Consider the following 19463-nt stretch of genomic DNA (forward strand, 5'->3'; position numbering starts at 1 on the left):
GAGGTGAGTTTTGCATGTGCGGCTAGTTTTGAGTGAGCCTAGTTTTACATGTGGCGAGTTTTGCATGTGGCGAATTTTGCGCGTGGCGAGTTTTGAGCGGTGACTTTTGTGTTTCGACTTTTATGTGGCGAGGTTGGTGTATGTGTGGTGAAATGTGTGCTGAGGGTGGTATATGTGTTCAAGCACGTGGTAGTGTGTGGCGCATTTTGTGTGTGTGTTCATATCCCCGTGTGTGGTGAGTATCCCATGTCGGAGCCCCACCTTAGCAACTGTATGGTATATACTCTTTGGTGCCATCGCTCTCATTTTAAGTCCCCCTTGTTCATCTGGCAGCTGTCAATTCGCCTCCAACACTTTTCCTTTCACTTTTCCCCCATTATGTAGATAGGGGCAAAATTGTTTGGTGAATTGGAACGCGCGGGGTTAAAATTTCGCCTCACAACATAGCCTATGACGCTCTCGGGGTCCAGACGTGTGACTGTGCAAAATTTTGTGGCTGTAGCTGCGACGGTGCAGATGCTAATCCCGGACATATACACACACATACATACACACACACACATTCAGCTTTATATATTAGATATACACACAACTATTCTGACAGTGGTGTAACTTGAAGCTCATAAGACCCAATGCAAAATTTCTAAAAAGGGACTCAATTGTTACTTGGCCTTCTCATATAGTAGTGAAAAAACATTTTGGCCCCTCATAAGCTCTATGGCTTGAGTATAACTGAAACCCCTGAATCCAATACTGCCTATCCTCTTTTGCACTTTTGTAGTGATAAAACCACAAGTATTGTGTTTCCAGATATTATAAAAAAAGGGTGTCCATGGTTGAGTAACAGCAGCCTAACCTTAAGGTCATGTGCAATGTAATACCAAGCGTCATGCTTAGGAAATAAAGTATGCTGCTACTAGGCTCTGGAAAAATGATAAAAAAACATTTAACCATCGGACAGTCTGATAAATTAATCTGGGTGTGGCAGATGCTCAAAAAATTTTGTGCAGTGGAATACATGAAGTCTATTGTTAAATTTGATAGGAAAAAGAATAATGACATAATGCTATATTTCGGGTTTAGGGTTAGTCCCCTTCTTTCCAGTGAAGTGTATAGTTGATGTTACAGCATGCAAAGACATGTCAGACAATTATATGGTTCCAATTTTGCGGCAACTCTCTGGGTAAGGCCGCTTTCTGTTCTAGGGTTGTCCATTAAGATAGCGTAGCGTAGAGAACTGCATAATGCCTTAATCTTAACCACATCAAACACCTTTAGTATGAATTGGAATGCCAGTCATAGGACAAACCTAATCTAACATCAATGCCTAATTTATGGTGAACCACCATTTTTACTTCAAATTATCTAACAACATTTACTGGAGGTATGTGTACGTTATTTAAAGGTGACCTATCACAAAATGTTTTTGTTGCACTGGATACACAATGTAATAAAGGCTGCAGAGCGGAATAAAACTTTTTTATTTTATTTCGCCCCTCCACCGCAGAGATATTAGATATCAAAGTATTTATCAACTAATGAGTTCATTTTTGATACATCAAAGTGGGTGTTAAAAGAGAGTTTTCACTAAGGGCGTCTACTCCCCCCCCCCCCCTGTATAATGGTAACCAATCATAAGCACGTAGCAACATACTGGAGAAAAAAAGAACATACCCCTAGAACAGGTTTATCAGTGTGTGAGATGTAATCACACTTATGTATGTTGTGCTCAAGCAACTTGTACTTGCTTTGAAGTTAGAGCAGACCAGAGTATCATTATGTCTCATAGACGCATAGCCCAGAAAAGGCAGGATACTCCTGTGTGAGATATAATGACAGCCTGCTCTCTGCTCACTACAGAAAGATTACAAATTGCCCTGAGCAAAACATAGGTAAATGTGATTACTGACACATCTCTGGACAGGCAGTGTGGAGGGAAAAGCAGTACAGCAGAGGTGATAGTGCTGTTAGTGGAGGAGAGCTGATAGAAGGGTTTAAAATGTGACACTGCTAAATGCTGCTGTACTGCCACTCCCCTCCAACACTGATTGCCAGGACCTTATTAGTGATGAGCGAGTGTACTTGTTGCTCGGGTTTTCCCAAGCACGCTCGGGTGATCTCCGAGTATTTGTTATTGCTCGGCGATATAGTTTTCATCCCCTCAGCTGCATGATTTACGGCTGCCAGATATGCTGAATACATGTGAGGAATGCCTGTTTGTTAGGGAATTCTCACATGTATTCAGCGTATCTGGCAGCCGTAAATCATGCAACTGAGGGGATGAAAACTATATCTCCGAGCAATAACAAATAGGGTTGAGCGACTTTCATTTTTTAAAGATCGAGTCGGGTTTTGTGAAACCCGACTTTGTCCAGAGTCGAGTCGAGTGCAGTCGGCCGATTATCGCTAAAAGTCGGGGATCGACCGAAACACGAAACCCAATGCAAGTCAATGGGGAAGCATAGTCGGCAGTAAGTGGAGGCCAGGAAAACACCTACAGTGCCCATTTTAATGCCAAAAACATCCATTCTTGTTTCTGAAGCTTGTCAATCTTAATTAACTTAATAATAATAGTTGTTCATTGGAACTTGGGGGTCATTTGGCAAAAGTTGTGGGGGGTAGGGATGGTTCAAGGTTTCAGTGGGCCCAGGAATCGTGGACTACGTCACGGCGGTGGAGCAGGGAGAGGTAAGTATTTCAACGTTGCAAGTGCTGTGATCCTGAGCAAGCAGGGGGGGCACACTCGTTCGCATTGGCACTGGCACAGGGCCCCTCAAAGTACAGCGGTGTGTTTGCACGGCGGGGGCGCCTCCCACCAGCAGCGACACTTTTGCGTACTCTGAGGGGCCCTGTGCCAGTGACGTTGCCAACGAGTATGCCCCCCCCACCTGATGAAGGAACCTGCACTTTCATCTGCACCTTCCTCTTTGTCCCTGTGTAAGGTGGTATAACATGCGGGAAGGGGAACCTTACTTTCAGCAGGGTCAGATTCTGGCTGTGTAGAGTGCAAGGGGAATGTAGTGGTCTAGGTCAATGTACCAGCAGACTCATCTAGCAGTGGCTGGGCAATGGGCAGGATGAGGAGGAAACAGATATAGGGCCAAAGAATAAAGTAGGCTAAATGCAGTTCAAAATTGGTAACAGGACTAAACAGGCGGCATTGCTTTGTTCAGTGGAGTAGCAAACCCAGGAGCAGCAGACACTGTTTTAAGGGCCCAAACACACTAATAGGCCAAATGCAGTTTAATATCTGATACTTTAGGCCAAAAGCCTAAAGACTGAAGCTCAGCTTTATTCAGTTGAGGGCAAACACCAGGGAGGGGCAGACACCGTTAGTAGGCCCTAACCACCAATTTTTAAAAACACAGCACTTAATGAGAGCCAGAAGGTTGAAGCTCAGCTTTATTCAGTTGAGGGCAAACACCGGGGAGGGGCAGACACCGTTAGTAGGCCGTAACCAAAGTTGAAGGCCAAATGCAGTTTAATATCTGATACTATAGGCCGAAAGCCAGAAGGTTGAAGCTCAGCTTTATTCAGTTGAGGGCAAACACCAGGGAGGGGCAGACACCGTTAGTAGGCCCTAACCACCAATTTTTAAAAACACAGCACTTAATGAGAGCCAGAAGGTTGAAGCTCAGCTTTATTCAGTTGAGGAAAAACACCAGGCAGGGGCAGACACCGTTAGTAGGCCGTAACCAAAGTTGAAGGCCAAATGCAGTTTAATATCTGATACTATAGGCCGAAAGCCAGAAGGTGGAAGCTCAGCTTTATTCAGTTGAGGGCCAACACCAGGGAGGGGCAGACACCGTTAGTAGGCCGTAACCAAAGTTGAAGGCCAAATGCAGTTTAATTTCTGATACTATAGGCCGAAAGCCAGAAGGTGGAAGCTCAGCTTTATTCAGTTGAGGGCAAACACCAGGGAGGGGCAGACACCGTTAGTAGGCCCTAACAACCAATCTTTAAAAACACAGCACTTAATGAGAGCCAGAAGGTTGAAGCTCAGCTTTATTCAGTTGAGGGCAAACGCCAGGGAGGGGCAGACACCGTTAGTAGGCCCTAATCACCAATTTTTAAAAACACAGCACTTAATGAGAGCCAGAAGGTTGAAGCTCAGATTTATTCAGTTGAGGGCAAACACCGGGGAGGGGCAGACACCATTAGTAGGCCGTAACCAAAGTTGAAGGCCAAATGCAGTTTAATATCTGATACTATAGGCCGAAAGCCAGAAGGTTGAAGCTCAGCTTTATTCAGTTGAGGGCAAACACCAGGGAGGGGCAGACACCGTTAGTAGGCCCTAACCACCAATTTTTAAAAACACAGCACTTAATGAGAGCCAGAAGGTTGAAGCTCAGCTTTATTCAGTTGAGGAAAAACACCAGGCAGGGGCAGACACCGTTAGTAGGCCGTAACCAAAGTTGAAGGCCAAATGCAGTTTAATATCTGATACTATAGGCCGAAAGCCAGAAGGTTGAAGCTCAGCTTTATTCAGTTGAGGGCAAACACCAGGGAGGGGCAGACACCGTTAGTAGGCCCTAACCACCAATTTTTAAAAACACAGCACTTAATGAGAGCCGGAAGGTTGAAGCTCAGCTTTATACAGTGGAGAACAACACCAGGGAGCGGCAGACACCGTTAGTAGGCCGTAACCAAATTTGAAGGCCAAATGCAGTTTAATTTCTGATACTATAGGCCGAAAGCCAGAAGGTGGAAGCTCAGCTTTATTCAGTTGAGGGCAAACACCAGGGAGGGGCAGACACCGTTAGTAGGCCCTAACCACCAATTTTTAAAAACACAGCACTTAATGAGAGCCAGAAGGTTGAAGCTCAGCTTTATTCAGTTGAGGGCAAACGCCAGGGAGGGGCAGACACCGTTAGTAGGCCCTAACCACCAATTTTTAAAAACACAGCACTTAATGAGAGCCAGAAGGTTGAAGCTCAGCTTTATTCATTTGAGGGCAAACACCGGGGAGGGGCAGACACCGTTAGTAGGCCGTAACCAAAGTTGAAGGCCAAATGCAGTTTAATTTCTGATACTATAGGCCGAAAGCCAGAAGGTGGAAGCTCCGATTTAGACAGTGGAGGACAATTTGAATTAGGGACTGCAGACAGACTTAGTAGGCTGTCCCCTGTGGACCATGCATCCACCACATTAACCCATTGCGCCGTAATGGACACGTAATCTTCCGTGGCCATGCCTACAGGTCCATGCGTCTGTTGTCAGGTGCACCTTTGTACTCACAGATTGCCAGAGTGCATGGACAATGCGGTCTTTTACATGCTGGTGGAGGGTTGGGATGGCTTTTCTCACAAAAGAAGTGTCGACTGGTTAGCTTGTAGCGTGGTACAGCGTAGTCCATCATGGCCTTATTAATAGTAAATAAAATATATAACTAGGCTCTATGAACTTTTAAATAGGTTCCAGGGGTACACGGGCAGCATTGGTGTGGTCAGTTGAGGAGTATTGCAAGTAGGGACCGCAGACAGGCTATCAAAGGCCTAAAATAACAAACAATAGGCTCATGGCAGTTTTAAATCGGTTACATGGATACACAGGCAGGCAGCATTGTGGTTAGTGGAGTAGTATTGCAAGTAGGGGCCGCAGACAGGCTAACAAAGGCCTAAAATAACAAACAATAGGCAGTCATGGCAGTTTTAAATCGGTTACATGGATACACAGGCAGGCAGCATTGTGGTCAGTGGAGGAGTATTGCAAGTAGGGGCCGCAGACAGGCTGTCAAAGGCCTAAAATAACAAACAATAGGCTCATGGCAGTTTTAAATCGGTTACATGGATACACAGGCAGGCACTCCAGGCAGCATTGTGGTCAGTGGAGGAGTATTGCAAGTAGGGGCCGCAGACAGGGTATCAAAGGCCTAAAATAACAAACAGTAGGCTCATGGCAGTTTTAAATCGGTTACATGGATACACAGGCAGGCACTCCAGGCAGCATTGTGGTCAGTGGAGGAGTATTGCAAGTAGGGGCCGCAGACAGGCTATCAAAGGCCTAAAATAACAAACAGTAGGCTCATGGCAGTTTTAAATCGGTTACATGGATACACAGGCAGGCAGCATTGTGGTCAGTGGAGGAGTATTGCAAGAAGTGTCTGACACAGTTAGTACTCCCAAAAAATAAATAGATGTTAATGTCTCGCAAAACAACTATAAATAAAAAAAGGGTGGCATGCTTAGGTACAGGGGTGGGCTCATCTGCAGAGTTTATGACAAAGTAATTTGGCAGTAAATTAGTATTTACTGGTGTCAATATAGGACACTGACCCAGACTACTTTAACTAGCATCATAGATGTCAACAAATTGGTATTGTTTGTCAGTGCCAGGCATTGAATGATGTCAGCGCATAGACTAAACATAATTTTGCACGTGGTAGAGCACAGTTTGAGCTGGGGGGGGGGAACTCTCTTGTGGCCGGCGGTACCGCCCCAGGGCCCCTCATGTTACAACGGTGTGTCTGACGTTGGGTGCGCACCACCACCGCCAGAGACACTACATTGTACTATGAGGGACCCAGTGGCAGTGCCGTCGACCAAAAGCGAGCACACCCACCTCTTCTGACAAACAGCACTGTAACTAACGGGTGCTTGCGCCAAGTGTCGAGAGTGAGACAACGGCCCCGTGGGGGGAGTTTTCCCATTGGGGGATGTGTAAACATGTCGTATGCTGGTAAAACAGCTGCTGCAAATTAAGAGATTTGAACACTCAGTAAGACGAGTCCACAAGCAAGACTTTTTATAGGAAAGCTAGGTGTCAGCCGGGAAAGGTGGTGCAAAATAATTTGAAATCCAGTAGTTCATTTTAATGAAGGTGAGATCATCCACATTTTGGGTAGCCAGACGAGTCCTTTTTTCGGTTAATATTGAACCAGCAGCACTGAATACTCTTTCTGATAGCACACTAGCTGCTGGGCAAGCAAGCTCCTGCAACGCATATTCTGCCAATTCAGGCCAGGTGTCTAATTTGGATGCCCAGTAATCAAATGGGAATGACGGTTGAGGGAGAACATCAATAAGGGCTGAAAAATAGTTAGTAACCATACTGGACAAATGTTGTCTCCTGTCACTTTGAATAGATGCTGCAGTACCTGTCCTGTCTGCGGTCATTGCGAAATCACTCCACAACCTGGTCAGAAAACCCCTCTGTCCAACGCCACTTCTGATCTGTGCACCTCTAACACCTCTGCCATGTAGCCCCCTGCAGCTTGTGTGAGAACCATCACCGGCGCTGTGTGCTGGGAATGCCTGAATCAAACGGTCTACAAGAGTAGCTTGTTTGGTTGCTAAGATTTGTTCGAGGTTCTCATGTGGCATAATATTTTGCAATTTGCCTTTATAGCGAGGGTCAAGGATGCAGGCCAACCAGTAATCGTCATCGCTCATCATTTTAATAATGCGTGTGTCCCTTTTGAGGATACGTAAGGCATAATCCGCCATGTGGGCCAAAGTTCCAGTTGTCAAATCTGCGGTTGTGCTGGTTGGAGGGGCAGTTACAGGCAAATCTACGTCACTTGTCTCCCTTAAAAAAACAGAACCCGGCCTTGCAACGCCACTAATTTCTGTTGGTCCAGGAGAAGCTTCCTCATTCAAAAAGTACTCATCCCCATCATCCTCCTCGTCCTCCTCCTCCTCTTCGCCCGCTACAGCGTCCTCTACACGGCCCTGACCAGACAATGGCTGACTGTCATCAAGGCTTTCCTCTTCCTCGGCTGCAGACGCCTGCTCCTTTATGTGCGTCAAACTTTGCATCAGCAGACGCATTAGGGGGATGCTCATGCTTATTATGGCGTTGTCTGCACTAACCAGCCGTGTGCATTCCTCAAAACACTGAAGGACTTGACACAGGTCTTGTAGCTTCGACCACTGCACACCTGACAACTCCATGTCTGCCATCCAACTGCCTGCCCGTGTGTCCTCCCACAAATACATAACAGCACGCCTCTGTTCGCACAGTCTCTGAAGCATGTGCAGTGTGGAGTTCCACCTTGTTGCAACGTCGATGATTAGGCGATGCTGGGGAAGGTTCAAAGACCGCTGATAGTTCTGCATACGGCTGGAGTGTACGGGCGAACGGCGGATATGCGAGCAAAGTCTGCGCACTTTGAGGAGCAGGTCGGGTAGCCCCGGGTAACTTTTCAGGAAGCACTGCACCACCAGGTTTAAGGTGTGAGCCAGGCAAGGAATGTGTTTCAGTTGGGAAAGGGCTATGGCAGCCATGAAATTCCTTCCGTTATCACTCACTACCTTGCCTGCCTCAAGATGTACAGTGCCCAGCCATGACTGAGTTTCATTCTGCAAGAACTCGGACAGAACTTCCACGGTGTGTCTGTTGTCACCCAAACACTTCATTGCCAATACAGCCTGCTGACGCTTGCCACTAGCTGTCCCATAATGGCACACCTGGTGTGCAACAGTGGCAGCTGCGGATGGAGTGGATGTGCGACTGCGGTCTGTGGATGAGCTCTCGCTTCTGCATGAGGAGGAGGAAGAGGAGGAGGGGGGACGAACGCCTACAGCCAACTCTTTCCTTGACCGTGGGCTAGGCAGAATTGTCCCAATATTGCTGTCCCCTGTGGACCCTGCATCCACCACATTCACCCAGTGTGCCGTGATGGACACGTAACGTTCCTGGCCATGCCTACTGGTCCATGCATCTGTTGTCAGGTGCACCTTTGTAGTCACAGACTGCCTGAGTGCATGGACGATGCGGTCTTTAACATGCTGTTGGAGGGCTGGGATGGCTTTTCTAGAAAAGAAGTGCCGACTGGGTAGCTCGTAACGTGGTACAGCGTAGTCCATCAGCGCTTTGAAAGCTTCGCTTTCAACTAACCGGTAGGGCATCATCTCTAATGAGATTAGTCTAGCAATGTGGGCGTTCAAACCCTGTGTACGCGGATGCGAGGATGAGTACTTCCTTTTCCTAACAAGAGTCTCATGTAGGGTGAGCTGGACTGGAGAGCTGGAGATCGTGGAACTAGCTGTGGTGCCGGTGGACATGGGTGACTGAGAGAGGGTTGGAGATGGTATTCTTGCCGGTGCCCTACATGCAGTGTTTCCTACTACTAACCTGGTGATTCCCTGACTGCTTTGGCCTGGCGACGAAAGCTGCACAGATACTGCAGGTGGTGTGGGAAATGGTCGGCTTACAGGGAGGGAAGGGATGTAGCGTTGCCGACTAGCTTCATTGGCCGAGGGTGCTGCAACCTTTAGGGACGTTTGGTAGTTAGTCCAGGCTTGCAAATGCATGGTGGATAAATGTCTATGCATGCAACTTGTATTTAGACTTTTAAGATTCTGACCTCTGCTTAAGGTAGTTGAACATTTTTGACAGATGACTTTGCGCTGATCATTTGGATGTTGTTTAAAAAAATGCCAGACTGCACTCTTTCTACTATCGGATACCTTTTCAGGCATTGCAGACTGAGCTTCTTTAACCGGATGGCCACGCTGTCCTCCAACTGGTTTTGTTTTTGCCACGCGTTTTTGGCCAGATACGGGCCCGGTAGATGGAACCTGTTGTGATGTTGATGCCTGCTGCGGCTCCTCCTCCTCCGCTTCAGAACTACTGCCGCCTGCACCCTGTTCCCCCAATGGCTGCCAATCGGGGTCCACAACTGGGTCATCTATGACCTCCTCTTCTATGTCGTGTGCAATTTCATCTGTGTCACCGTGTAAGTCGGTGGTATAGCGTTCGTGACGGGGCACCATAGTCTCCGCTGGGTTTGATTCTGCCTCAGTACACTGCGAGGGCAATGTTCTGGTCTGAGTCAAAGGAACAGCATAGTAATCTGGCTGTGGCTGTGCATCTGTGCACTCCATGTCCGATTCAACTTCTAATGGGCATGGCCTGTTAACTGTTTCACTGTCTAACCCAGGAACGGTATGTGTAAAGAGCTCCATGGAGTAACCTGTTGTGTCGACTGACGCATCCTTAACTGTTGTTTTTAGTGAAGGACACAAGGAAGCGACTTGTTCCTGACCGGGAGCATCCACTGACGATGCACTGCTCTGACATTTGGCACTTTCCGAGGAGGAGGCGAAAGAGCTAGAGGCAGAGTCAGCAATGAAAGCCAATACTTGTTCCTCCTGCTCCGGCTTCAAAAGTGGTTTTCCTACTCCCAGAAAAGAGAAAAGAGAGCGTTCGAGCCAGACAACGAACCTGGCTCAACAACTCGAGACTTAGGTGCTGTACTGCTTTTACCACGACCACCTGATGCTCCACCACCACTACCATCATTACCAGCTGACAATGACCGCCCACGGCCACGACCTCTTCCACTAGACTTCCTCATTGTTTGCAAAACGTAACCAAAGTAACGGTATTTGTTACTGTAAAACAACTTATAAGGTGAACTCAAACTTCTGTAGGATTTATATATACCTCTATAGGTGCCTGACACTGAAAGGAAAATCAGGCCCAATGTTACACACTAGGTTTTCTGTGCCCCAATAATTTGAGACAGATGGCACACACAGGACCAGCACTCAAGCAGAAATGCCAATCTTAATCTCCCACTATTTTTTTTTTTTCTGGGAGAATTTACCCCCCCCCCCAAAAAAAAGGCCCAGTATTACACAGTGGTTTTCGGTGGCACACAATGAGAGACAGATGCCACACACAGCAATGGCACGGAGGCAGACTTGCCAATATTTATCTCCCACTAATTTTTTTTTTGGAAAAGGGAGAATGTACCCCCCCCCAAAAAAAAGGCCAAGTATTACACAGTATTTTCGGTGGCACACAATGAGAGACAGATGCCACACACAGCAATGGCACGGAGACAGACTTGACAATATTTATCTCCCACTAATTTTTTTTTTGAAAAGGGAGAATTTAGCAAAAAAAAATGGCCAAGTATTACACAGTGTTTTCGGTGGCACACAATGAGAGACAGATGCCACACACAGCAATGGCACGGAGACAGACTTGCCAATATTTATCTCCCACTAATTTTTTTTTTGGAAAAGGGAGAATGTACCCCCCTCCAAAAAAAAAGGCCAAGTATTACGCAGTGTTTTCGGTGGCACACATTGAGAGACAGATGCCACACACAGCAATGGCACGGAGACAGACTTGCCAATATTTATCTCCCACTAATTTTTTTTTTTGAAAAGGGAGAATTTAGCAAAAAAAAAAAAAATGGCCAAGTATTACACAGTGTTTTCGGTGGCACACAATGAGAGACAGATGCCACACACAGCAATGGCACGGAGGCAGACTTGCCAATATTTATCTCCCACTAATTTTTTTTTTTGGAAAAGGGAGAATTTAGCAAAAAAAAAAAAAAAAATGGCCAAGTATTACACAGTGTTTTCGGTGGCACACAACGAGAGACAGATGCCACACACAGCAATGGCACGGAGGCAGACTTGCCAATATTTATCTCCCACTAATTCTTTTTTGGGAAAAGGGAGAATGTACCCCAAAAATAAAAAAATGGCCAAGTATTACACAGTGTTTTCGGTGCCACACAATGAGAGCCAGATGCCACACACAGCAATGGCATGGAGGCAGACTTGCCAATATTTATCTCCCAATAATTTTTTTTTTGGAAAAGGGAGAATGTACCCCCCCCCCCCAAAAAAAAGGCCAAGTATTACACAGTGGTTTCGGTGGCACACAATGAGAGACAGATGCCACACACAGCAATGGCACGGAGGCAGACTTGCCAATATTTATCTCCCTGCAGTTATCTCAGAAAAGTATGGCAGGCAGCTATAAAAAGGACTGCTGCACACAAAAGTGTGGACAAACACACAAGATAGCTGTGCAGAAAGGAAGGAAAAACAGGATTTGTGCTTTGAAAAAAGCAGTTGGTTTGCACAGCGGCGTACACACAGGCACAGCAACGCAGCTATCAGGGTCAGGGAGCCTTCTAGTGCAGCCCAATGAGCTACAGCGCTGAGGAAAAAAAAATGTAGCTTCCACTGTCCCTGCAATCAAAAGGTGGTGTTGGACAGTGGAAATCGCTACAGCACAAGCGGTTTGTAGCTTTATGTACCCTGCCTATCACTATCCCTGCTTCCGAAGAAGCTGCAGCAACCTCTCCCTATGCTCAGATCAGCAGCAGTAAGATGGCGGTCGGTGGGAACGCCCCTTTATAGCCCCTGTGACGCCGCAGAAAGCAAGCCAATCACTGCAATGCCCTTCTCTAAGATGGTGGGGACTGAGATCTATGTCATCACGCTGCCCACACTCTGCGTCCACCTTCATTGGCTGAGAAATGGCGCTTTTAGCGTCATTGAAACGCGACTTTGGCGCGAAAGTCGCGTACCGCATGGCAGACCCCACACAGGGATCGGCTCGGTTTCATGAGACGCCGACTTTGCCAAAAGTCGGCGACTTATGAAAATGAACGATCCGTTTCGCTCAACCCTAATAACAAATACTCGGAGATCACCCTAGCGTGCTCTGGAAAACACGAGCAACGAGTATACTCGCTCATCACTAGACCTTATCTTAAAGCTGTTTGTCATCTGTGCTCTAATCGCAGCACTTTCTAATCATGCAGGAGGTTAGATCAGAAGATCAGGGCTGTCTCATACATCTCACCCACTGAGAAATCTCCTCTTTGCTAGAGTGAGGGTATGTTTTTTCTCCTGAGTGTTGCTGCCTGTTTATAAATGATCATCCTCATTGAGGGAAAAGAAGTACACACCGCAAGTGAAAACTATCTGATAACACCCAACAAAAGTTAACTCATCAGGTGTCAAATACTTTAATTGCTAATATTTCTGCAACAGAGAATAAAATAAAACAAAGCAAAACAATACTTTTTATTCTGCACAGCAGCTACTATGGCATCCTGTGCCCAATTCAACAAGAAAAATATGGCGAAATATCTGTTTTAAGTTATACTGCTAAAAGAATCAAATTTAGTATGATAACTTCATTCTTAACACTTGATGCCAAATTAGGAGGACAGCAAATGTGCAAGAATCACCATGGTCCAGTAAACTAATTATCTTAGGATCTGTTCAAACTATCAACATGTCTTCAGCTTTTCTGACACATACTAACAAACTCTGACAGACCCCATCAACTTTAATATGATCTAAGGGTATTCTAGTATCCTTCAAGGAGAGAATAGTGCTGTGGACGATAGTAGTCTTCTGATGAAAGATACCAGAATGGCTAATGGTGATGTAAATAAAGATTTATGTTTAGAGATGATTTAAAACAAGTACCATATTTACTCGAGTATAAGCTGAGATTTTCAGCCCATTTTTTAGGCTGAAAGTGCCCCTCTTGGCTTATACTCGAGTCATTGTCCCAGGGGGGTCGGCGGGGGAGGGGGAGCGGCAGCTGTGACATACTCACCTGCTTCTGGCGAGGTCCCGGGCGCTGACAGCTTCTTCCAGCGTTGAGCGATCACCGATACCGCTCATTACAGTAATGAATATGGACGCGACTCCACTACCATATGGGTGGAGCCACATATTCATTACTGTAATGAGTGGTACCGGTGATCGCTCAACGCTGGAAGAAGCTGTCAACGCCCGGAGAAGACCATCAGGGAAGCTGCCAGGGACCGCACCGGTAGCAGGTGAGTATAATGGGGAGGGTGAGCAGCATTGCGCGATATTCACCTGTCCTCATTCCACCACCGGGCTCCATCTTCCGCGTCCTCTGCTATGACGCTCAGGTCAGAGGGCGCGATGATGTGGTTAGTGCGCGCCCTCTGCCTGAACGTCAGTGCAGAGGATGTTGAAGACGTAGCCCGGAGGTGGAACGAGGACAGGTGAATATTGCAAGTGCCGGGGGCCTGAACGACGAGAGGTGAGTATGTCTTTTTTTTTTTTTTAATCGCACCAACAGCAAATGGGGCAAATATCTCTATGGAGCATCTTATGGGGCCATAATCAGCATTTGTGCAGCATTATGTGGGGCAAATATCTCTATGGAGCATCTTATGGGGCCACAATCAGCATTTGTGCAGCATTATATGGGGCAAATATCTCTATCGAGCATCTTATGGGGCCATAATCAACATTTGTGCAGCATTACATGGGGTAAATATCTCTATGGAGCATCTTATGGGGCCACAATCAGCATTTGTGTAGCATTATATGGGGCAAATATCTCTATGGAGCATCTTATGGGGCCATAATCAACATTTGTGCAGCATTATACGGGGCGTATGTTGTATGGAGCATCTTATGGGGCCATAATCAGCATTTGTGCAGCGCTATATTTTTGGCAAATATCTCTATGGAGCATCTTATAGGGTCATAATCAGCATTTGTGCAGCATTATATGGGGCAAATATCTCTATGGAGCATCTTATGGGGCCATAATCAACATTTGTGCAGCATTATATGGGGCAAATGTCTGTATGGAGCATCTTATGGGGCCATAATCAACATTTGTGCAGCATTATATGGGGCGTATTTTGTATGGAGCATCTCATGGGGTCATAATCAACATTTGTGCAGCATTATATGGGGCAAATATCTCTATGGAGCATCTTAGGGGGCCATAATCAGCATTTGTGCAGCATTTTATGGGGCAAATGTGTCTATGGAGCATCTTATGGGGCCATTATTAACCTTTGTGCAGCATTATATGGGTGTATTTTGTATGGAGCACCTTATGGGGCCCATCATGAACTGTATGGGGCTCCTGATTCAATATGGATATTCAAAAACACTTAACCTACGGATATCTCAGTTAATATTACTTTTATTGGTATCTATTTTTATTTTTGAAATTCACCGGTAGCTGCTGCATTTTCCACCCTAGGCTTATACTCGAGTCATTAGGTTTTCCCAGTTTTTTGTGGCAAAGTTAGGGGTCTCGGCCTATACTTGGGTTGACTTATTCTCAAGTATATACGGTATATTGTTTTCAAGAAGCATATTAAACCCCTGTAAAATTAATAACCAAAAATCATAACTTACTGATGTTGTGTGAGATCCTTCTTGAAGAGCATTTCTAAAATCAAAGCAGAAACAAAGTTGGAATTTTATTAAAAAAAAAAAAAAAAAAAAAAAGAAGATTTAGGTTTTATGTTTAACATTAAATGTAAATCCATCAAGACCGTTGATTTTCTTGCCAGTCTTGATGAAGGGGTGTGGAGGAGTCGAACGCTCCTGATTCATGAAGAGGTGCACGCCTCTTCAGGAGTCAGATGTGTCTGATGAGTGACATGTGAATTACTGGAGTAAGATTTTTGGTGTAAGGAATGCCACAGCTTGTCCTGAAGTAGACTAGCCATGACATCACGCCTTCGCAGCACCTCCGTCAAGTCCATGGTCTGCACGTTTTTATGGAGCTGTGAAAAACTGACCTGAAAATACCAAAACCGTGGCACAGTTTTTGACAACTCTGGGTTGCATCAAAATTTTGCGACTTTTCAAAGAAATTTAAGCCAGAATTCTGGTGAAATTATTGCATCACGGTCATTGTGTTCATTTCATCTGCAGCCACACCACAGAGAAAGTGAAGTATTACACAGATCCCATCAAAGTAAATACCCTGTATATGTAATGCACAGACATTCTGGATCCATAAAAGTCAGGGACCCTCGGGTCCTCACTTAGGAACACAAAATACACATTTTTTTGTGCTGAAAATGCCCTCCTCGGCTTATACATGAGTCATTGTCAAAGAAACAAAGTGGGGGAGGGGGAGCGGCGGAGCAGCGGGTCACAGAGGCAGGAGCCAGTGGCTGCAGCTAACGCCTGTGCCTATTGCTAAAGAGAAATTAATATTCACTGCACTGGCAGTGAATATTCATTTCTCTTATAGTGCGCACAGTTACAGCTGCAGCCTTCCAGCAGCGGCCGGCCTAGCACAGGTGCCCGCTCATTAAGGTAATGAATATTCAACCCTCTCTACTTCCATAGGCATGGAGTGAATATTAATTACCTTAATGAGCGGGGACATGTGACCACTTGGCTGGAAGAGCTGCTGGCACCAGAACGAGATAAAGCGAAGGTGCGCAGGGAAGGTAAGTAGGATTTTTTTTATAGGAGCCATGCATACAAGGATAGGGGATAAGGAGCCATGCATACAAGGATGGAGATAAGGAGCCATGCATACAGGGAGCCATGCATACAAGGACGGGACATGGAACCATGCATACAGGGACAGGGATGGGGAACCATGCATACAAGGACAGGGATGGGGAGACCTGCATACAAGGACAGGGATGGGGAGACCTGCATACAAGGACAAGGATGGGGAGACCTGCATACAAGGACAGGGATGGAGAGCCATGCATTCAAGGATAGGGATGAGGAACCATGCATACAAGGACAGGGATGGGGAGCCATGCATACCAGGATAGAGACGAGGGGACAATACATACCCGGCTTATACTCGAGTCAATACGTTTTCCCAGTATTTGGTGGCAAAATTAGGTGCCTCAGGTTATACTCGGGTCGACTTACACACGAGTATATACGGTAAATCAAATTTGAAGAGGTCTCTCAAAACAACATGAATTATTTTGCCTTGTAAAATCAGATAAGTTTACTCATGGAAGCCTCCAGCATTTTATTCCATACAAATACAGGACACATCAGTGTATATAATGTTTATAAATGATGTTTAGTTCTCATCTAAATCGTACATAAGATGATCATAATTAACAGAGGAGGACATGATCGAGTGCTGTATATGGTGAAAAAGGTATCTATATATCCCATTTTTAAAGACATTACCTATGTTAAATCCTTTGTTTCCTGCCATGCACACACAACTAGGGAACCAGTTCAGGCCTTGTCTGTTCATTGAGCTTAATAGATGTATCCTCAGAGGACCCCTTTAGGATGCCATTTTATTTTATTTTTTTAATCCGGTGTTAGTAATCCTATAGTTGGCATTAAGAACTTTAAAATAGCTGCCATGCCTTGCCAAGAATATGCACAACATATGTTAGGCAGAGTTTTTTTTTCTTGTAATTGGTGAAGTCATAGTTAATTTTGACGTATGGGCGATAAAACAAAATACCTCTTCTGGAAGTTCTCCTCATTGCTGAAGGCAGAGTGGAACTCCACAGGCATACTCAACCTGCAGTATATCATATCTTCATTGCTATTCTGGGTGCCAAAGGTTTTGTGTGTAACCTTTAAGCATGGAGGGGCTTCTACAGTTCCATCTTTCCTCGTTACCTAAACGTTACAAAGTAAATGTTAAAACATTTTGTAAGGAAAATAGACAATTCTTTACCATATAGAGAGGTTAATGACAATGCTAATGCATGTGGTTAGGGTATAGCCGCATGCTTGCTTGACTGTTACCGAAACTCCCATTGCCACTCCTCTGTTTGCAGCAGTTATGGATCGTGGGAACCAATAAGTTGAAATAGTGTGACAACTCCTTTAAATTGTCTATTTGTGTCTAGTCCTCTTTTTCCCAAGCTTTTAATCAGCAGATCATAGTTAGCCAGCAATATAATGGATGGAAACATTTTTATATAGGAGTTTGGAAAAGCCCGATAAAGACTGTAGAAAACACATTCTGCTGACACTTTTGAAAAAATGTCTCAACCGAAAACATTCTGTAAATGAATATCAAGTAAAGGTAACATATTAGATAAATGAGAAGATAAAGCGGGGTATAACAGGGAAAACTACCTCAATGTGAGGATGATCTTTTGGCACGTTGACAAAGGTTGGTAAGCGCTTGCTGAACCACATGGCTACATCTCTGTTCATGTTGACAGCAAACGGTTGGAAGCCCTCCTGTAGGCCACACATTGTATAGTATTTGAAAGTGCTGGCATCTTTACCAAAATTCATGCGACCGATCTGGGACAACCCGAGGGAGCAGACCGGGACAAAACCTGCAGAACACATGTACAGGAAATAAACTCTGGGTGAAATAAGGAGTGGACAGATGGCAAGCTCTCCAGGTAAGATGTATAACAATCTGTTTCCAAGACTTCATGTTCAGCTTGTGTAAAATGCAACACAGGGTCCCTACCGAAAATGTGATTTCCCACTGGTTGAATATATATCAGAAATTTACAAAAATTTGTGAGTATATTTCACAATGTCAAATAATAAAATGCTATTATGTCAATATCATGGTAATAATTACTATACTATTTTCTGCTATACAATGTGCTTATATGTGGGCTACTTGAACCAATTTACAAAGTAAAAAGAAACAAAAGCTTAAAGCACTTGAATGTCAAATAAAGCTAATTTATTGTGAGTCGTGAATGCCAAGATGTGAGTCATTATGGGAATTTGATGGTTGCCAAGGACGAATTAGTATTAGGCCTGTTTCACACGTCAGTGGCTCCGGTACGTGTGGTGACAGTTTTCTCATGTACCGGAGACACTGACTCACGTAGACACATTAAAATCAATGTGTCTCTGCACATGTCAGCGTGTTTTCATGGACCGTGTGTCCGTTTGAAAAACACGGAGACATGTCAGTGTTCGTGGGAGCACACGGATCACCCGGACCCATTAAAGTCAATGGGTCCATGTAAAACACGTACCGCACACGGATGCTGTCCGTGTGCTGTCCGTGTGCCGTGCAGGAGACAACGCTACAGTAAGCGCTGTCCCCCCAGCTTGTGGTGCTGAAGCCGCCATTCATTTCTTCTCTCCAGCAGCGTTCGCTGGTGAGAAGGAATGAAAAATCAATGTTTCTTTTATTATTTTTGTCTTTAAAAATACTAAATAGTGTGGGCATCATCAGATGATGACACTATAAAGTTGGTGGTGCTGGAATAGACTGCCCGCTATTTAGTAAGATTATGTGATCAAGACGGTGTTGAATGCCTAAGCGCACACGCCCATCATAGAATAATGGATTAGCATATTAGGATGATATGCCACTACAAAGATGGCGACATATAGCGCGTTTGCGCATGCGCCGGTATTCTGATACTTGGATTAGCCAGCAGCCCAACATAGTTATATGACACGCTGGACATACGCAGTTGAATCGTAGGAACGCCGAGAAAAATGCTGTCCTCCATTAGTAGCGGGTCACACTGGGGGTAAGAACAAGTGGAATATGAACATAATATATACAGTACAATGTTTGGATGGATTAGTTTACTAATATATAACCTATTTTACACAAAAGCACATATGCACTTTACAAAGATACCACTAGAGGGCAAATTGAACATGTGAAGGATTTTAGAATTGTATTGCATCTTATTGAACACAAATGGCACCTATTAAGGATCATGTTAAAAAGGTATAAATATGCACACAGCTGATGTAACCACTGCTTGAGAAAGGCTCATTCAGAGCCGAAACGTCGCTGCACAGACATGTGGTCTGATTAAACTCTGCACAGTTATATGGAAAATGGAGTGCTGCCTTCTTTTTTGGACTTTATGCATTTGAGTTAACCGGTGAACAGGTTACCTGGAGGAAATTGCACCCGGAGATAAGTTTAAAGTTTGTGCTGTTCCTTTTTTGTGAATATATATATATATATATATATATATATATATATATATATATATATATATACAT

The 19463-nt window shown here is 45.0% G+C and overlaps 1 protein-coding gene across 11 annotated transcripts in view; it reads right to left on the minus strand.

Annotated features, from left to right (window-relative positions):
* The window catches only part of RYR3 (ryanodine receptor 3), a 978540-nt gene that overhangs the window by 471448 nt on the left and 487629 nt on the right, over nt 1–19463 (minus strand). For all 11 annotated transcript variants that reach the window (XM_077263521.1, XM_077263512.1, XM_077263503.1 and 8 more), the window contains 3 exons: nt 17592–17800; nt 16966–17126; nt 14910–14943 (listed from right to left, as the gene is read on the minus strand). In XM_077263521.1, the coding sequence (XP_077119636.1) occupies nt 14910–14943; nt 16966–17126; nt 17592–17800 (404 nt within the window). The remainder of the gene's footprint in view (nt 1–14909; nt 14944–16965; nt 17127–17591; nt 17801–19463) is intronic.

This window comes from Ranitomeya variabilis, chromosome 1 (assembly GCF_051348905.1).
Source record: "Ranitomeya variabilis isolate aRanVar5 chromosome 1, aRanVar5.hap1, whole genome shotgun sequence".
Classification (NCBI taxonomy): Eukaryota; Metazoa; Chordata; class Amphibia; order Anura; family Dendrobatidae; genus Ranitomeya; species Ranitomeya variabilis.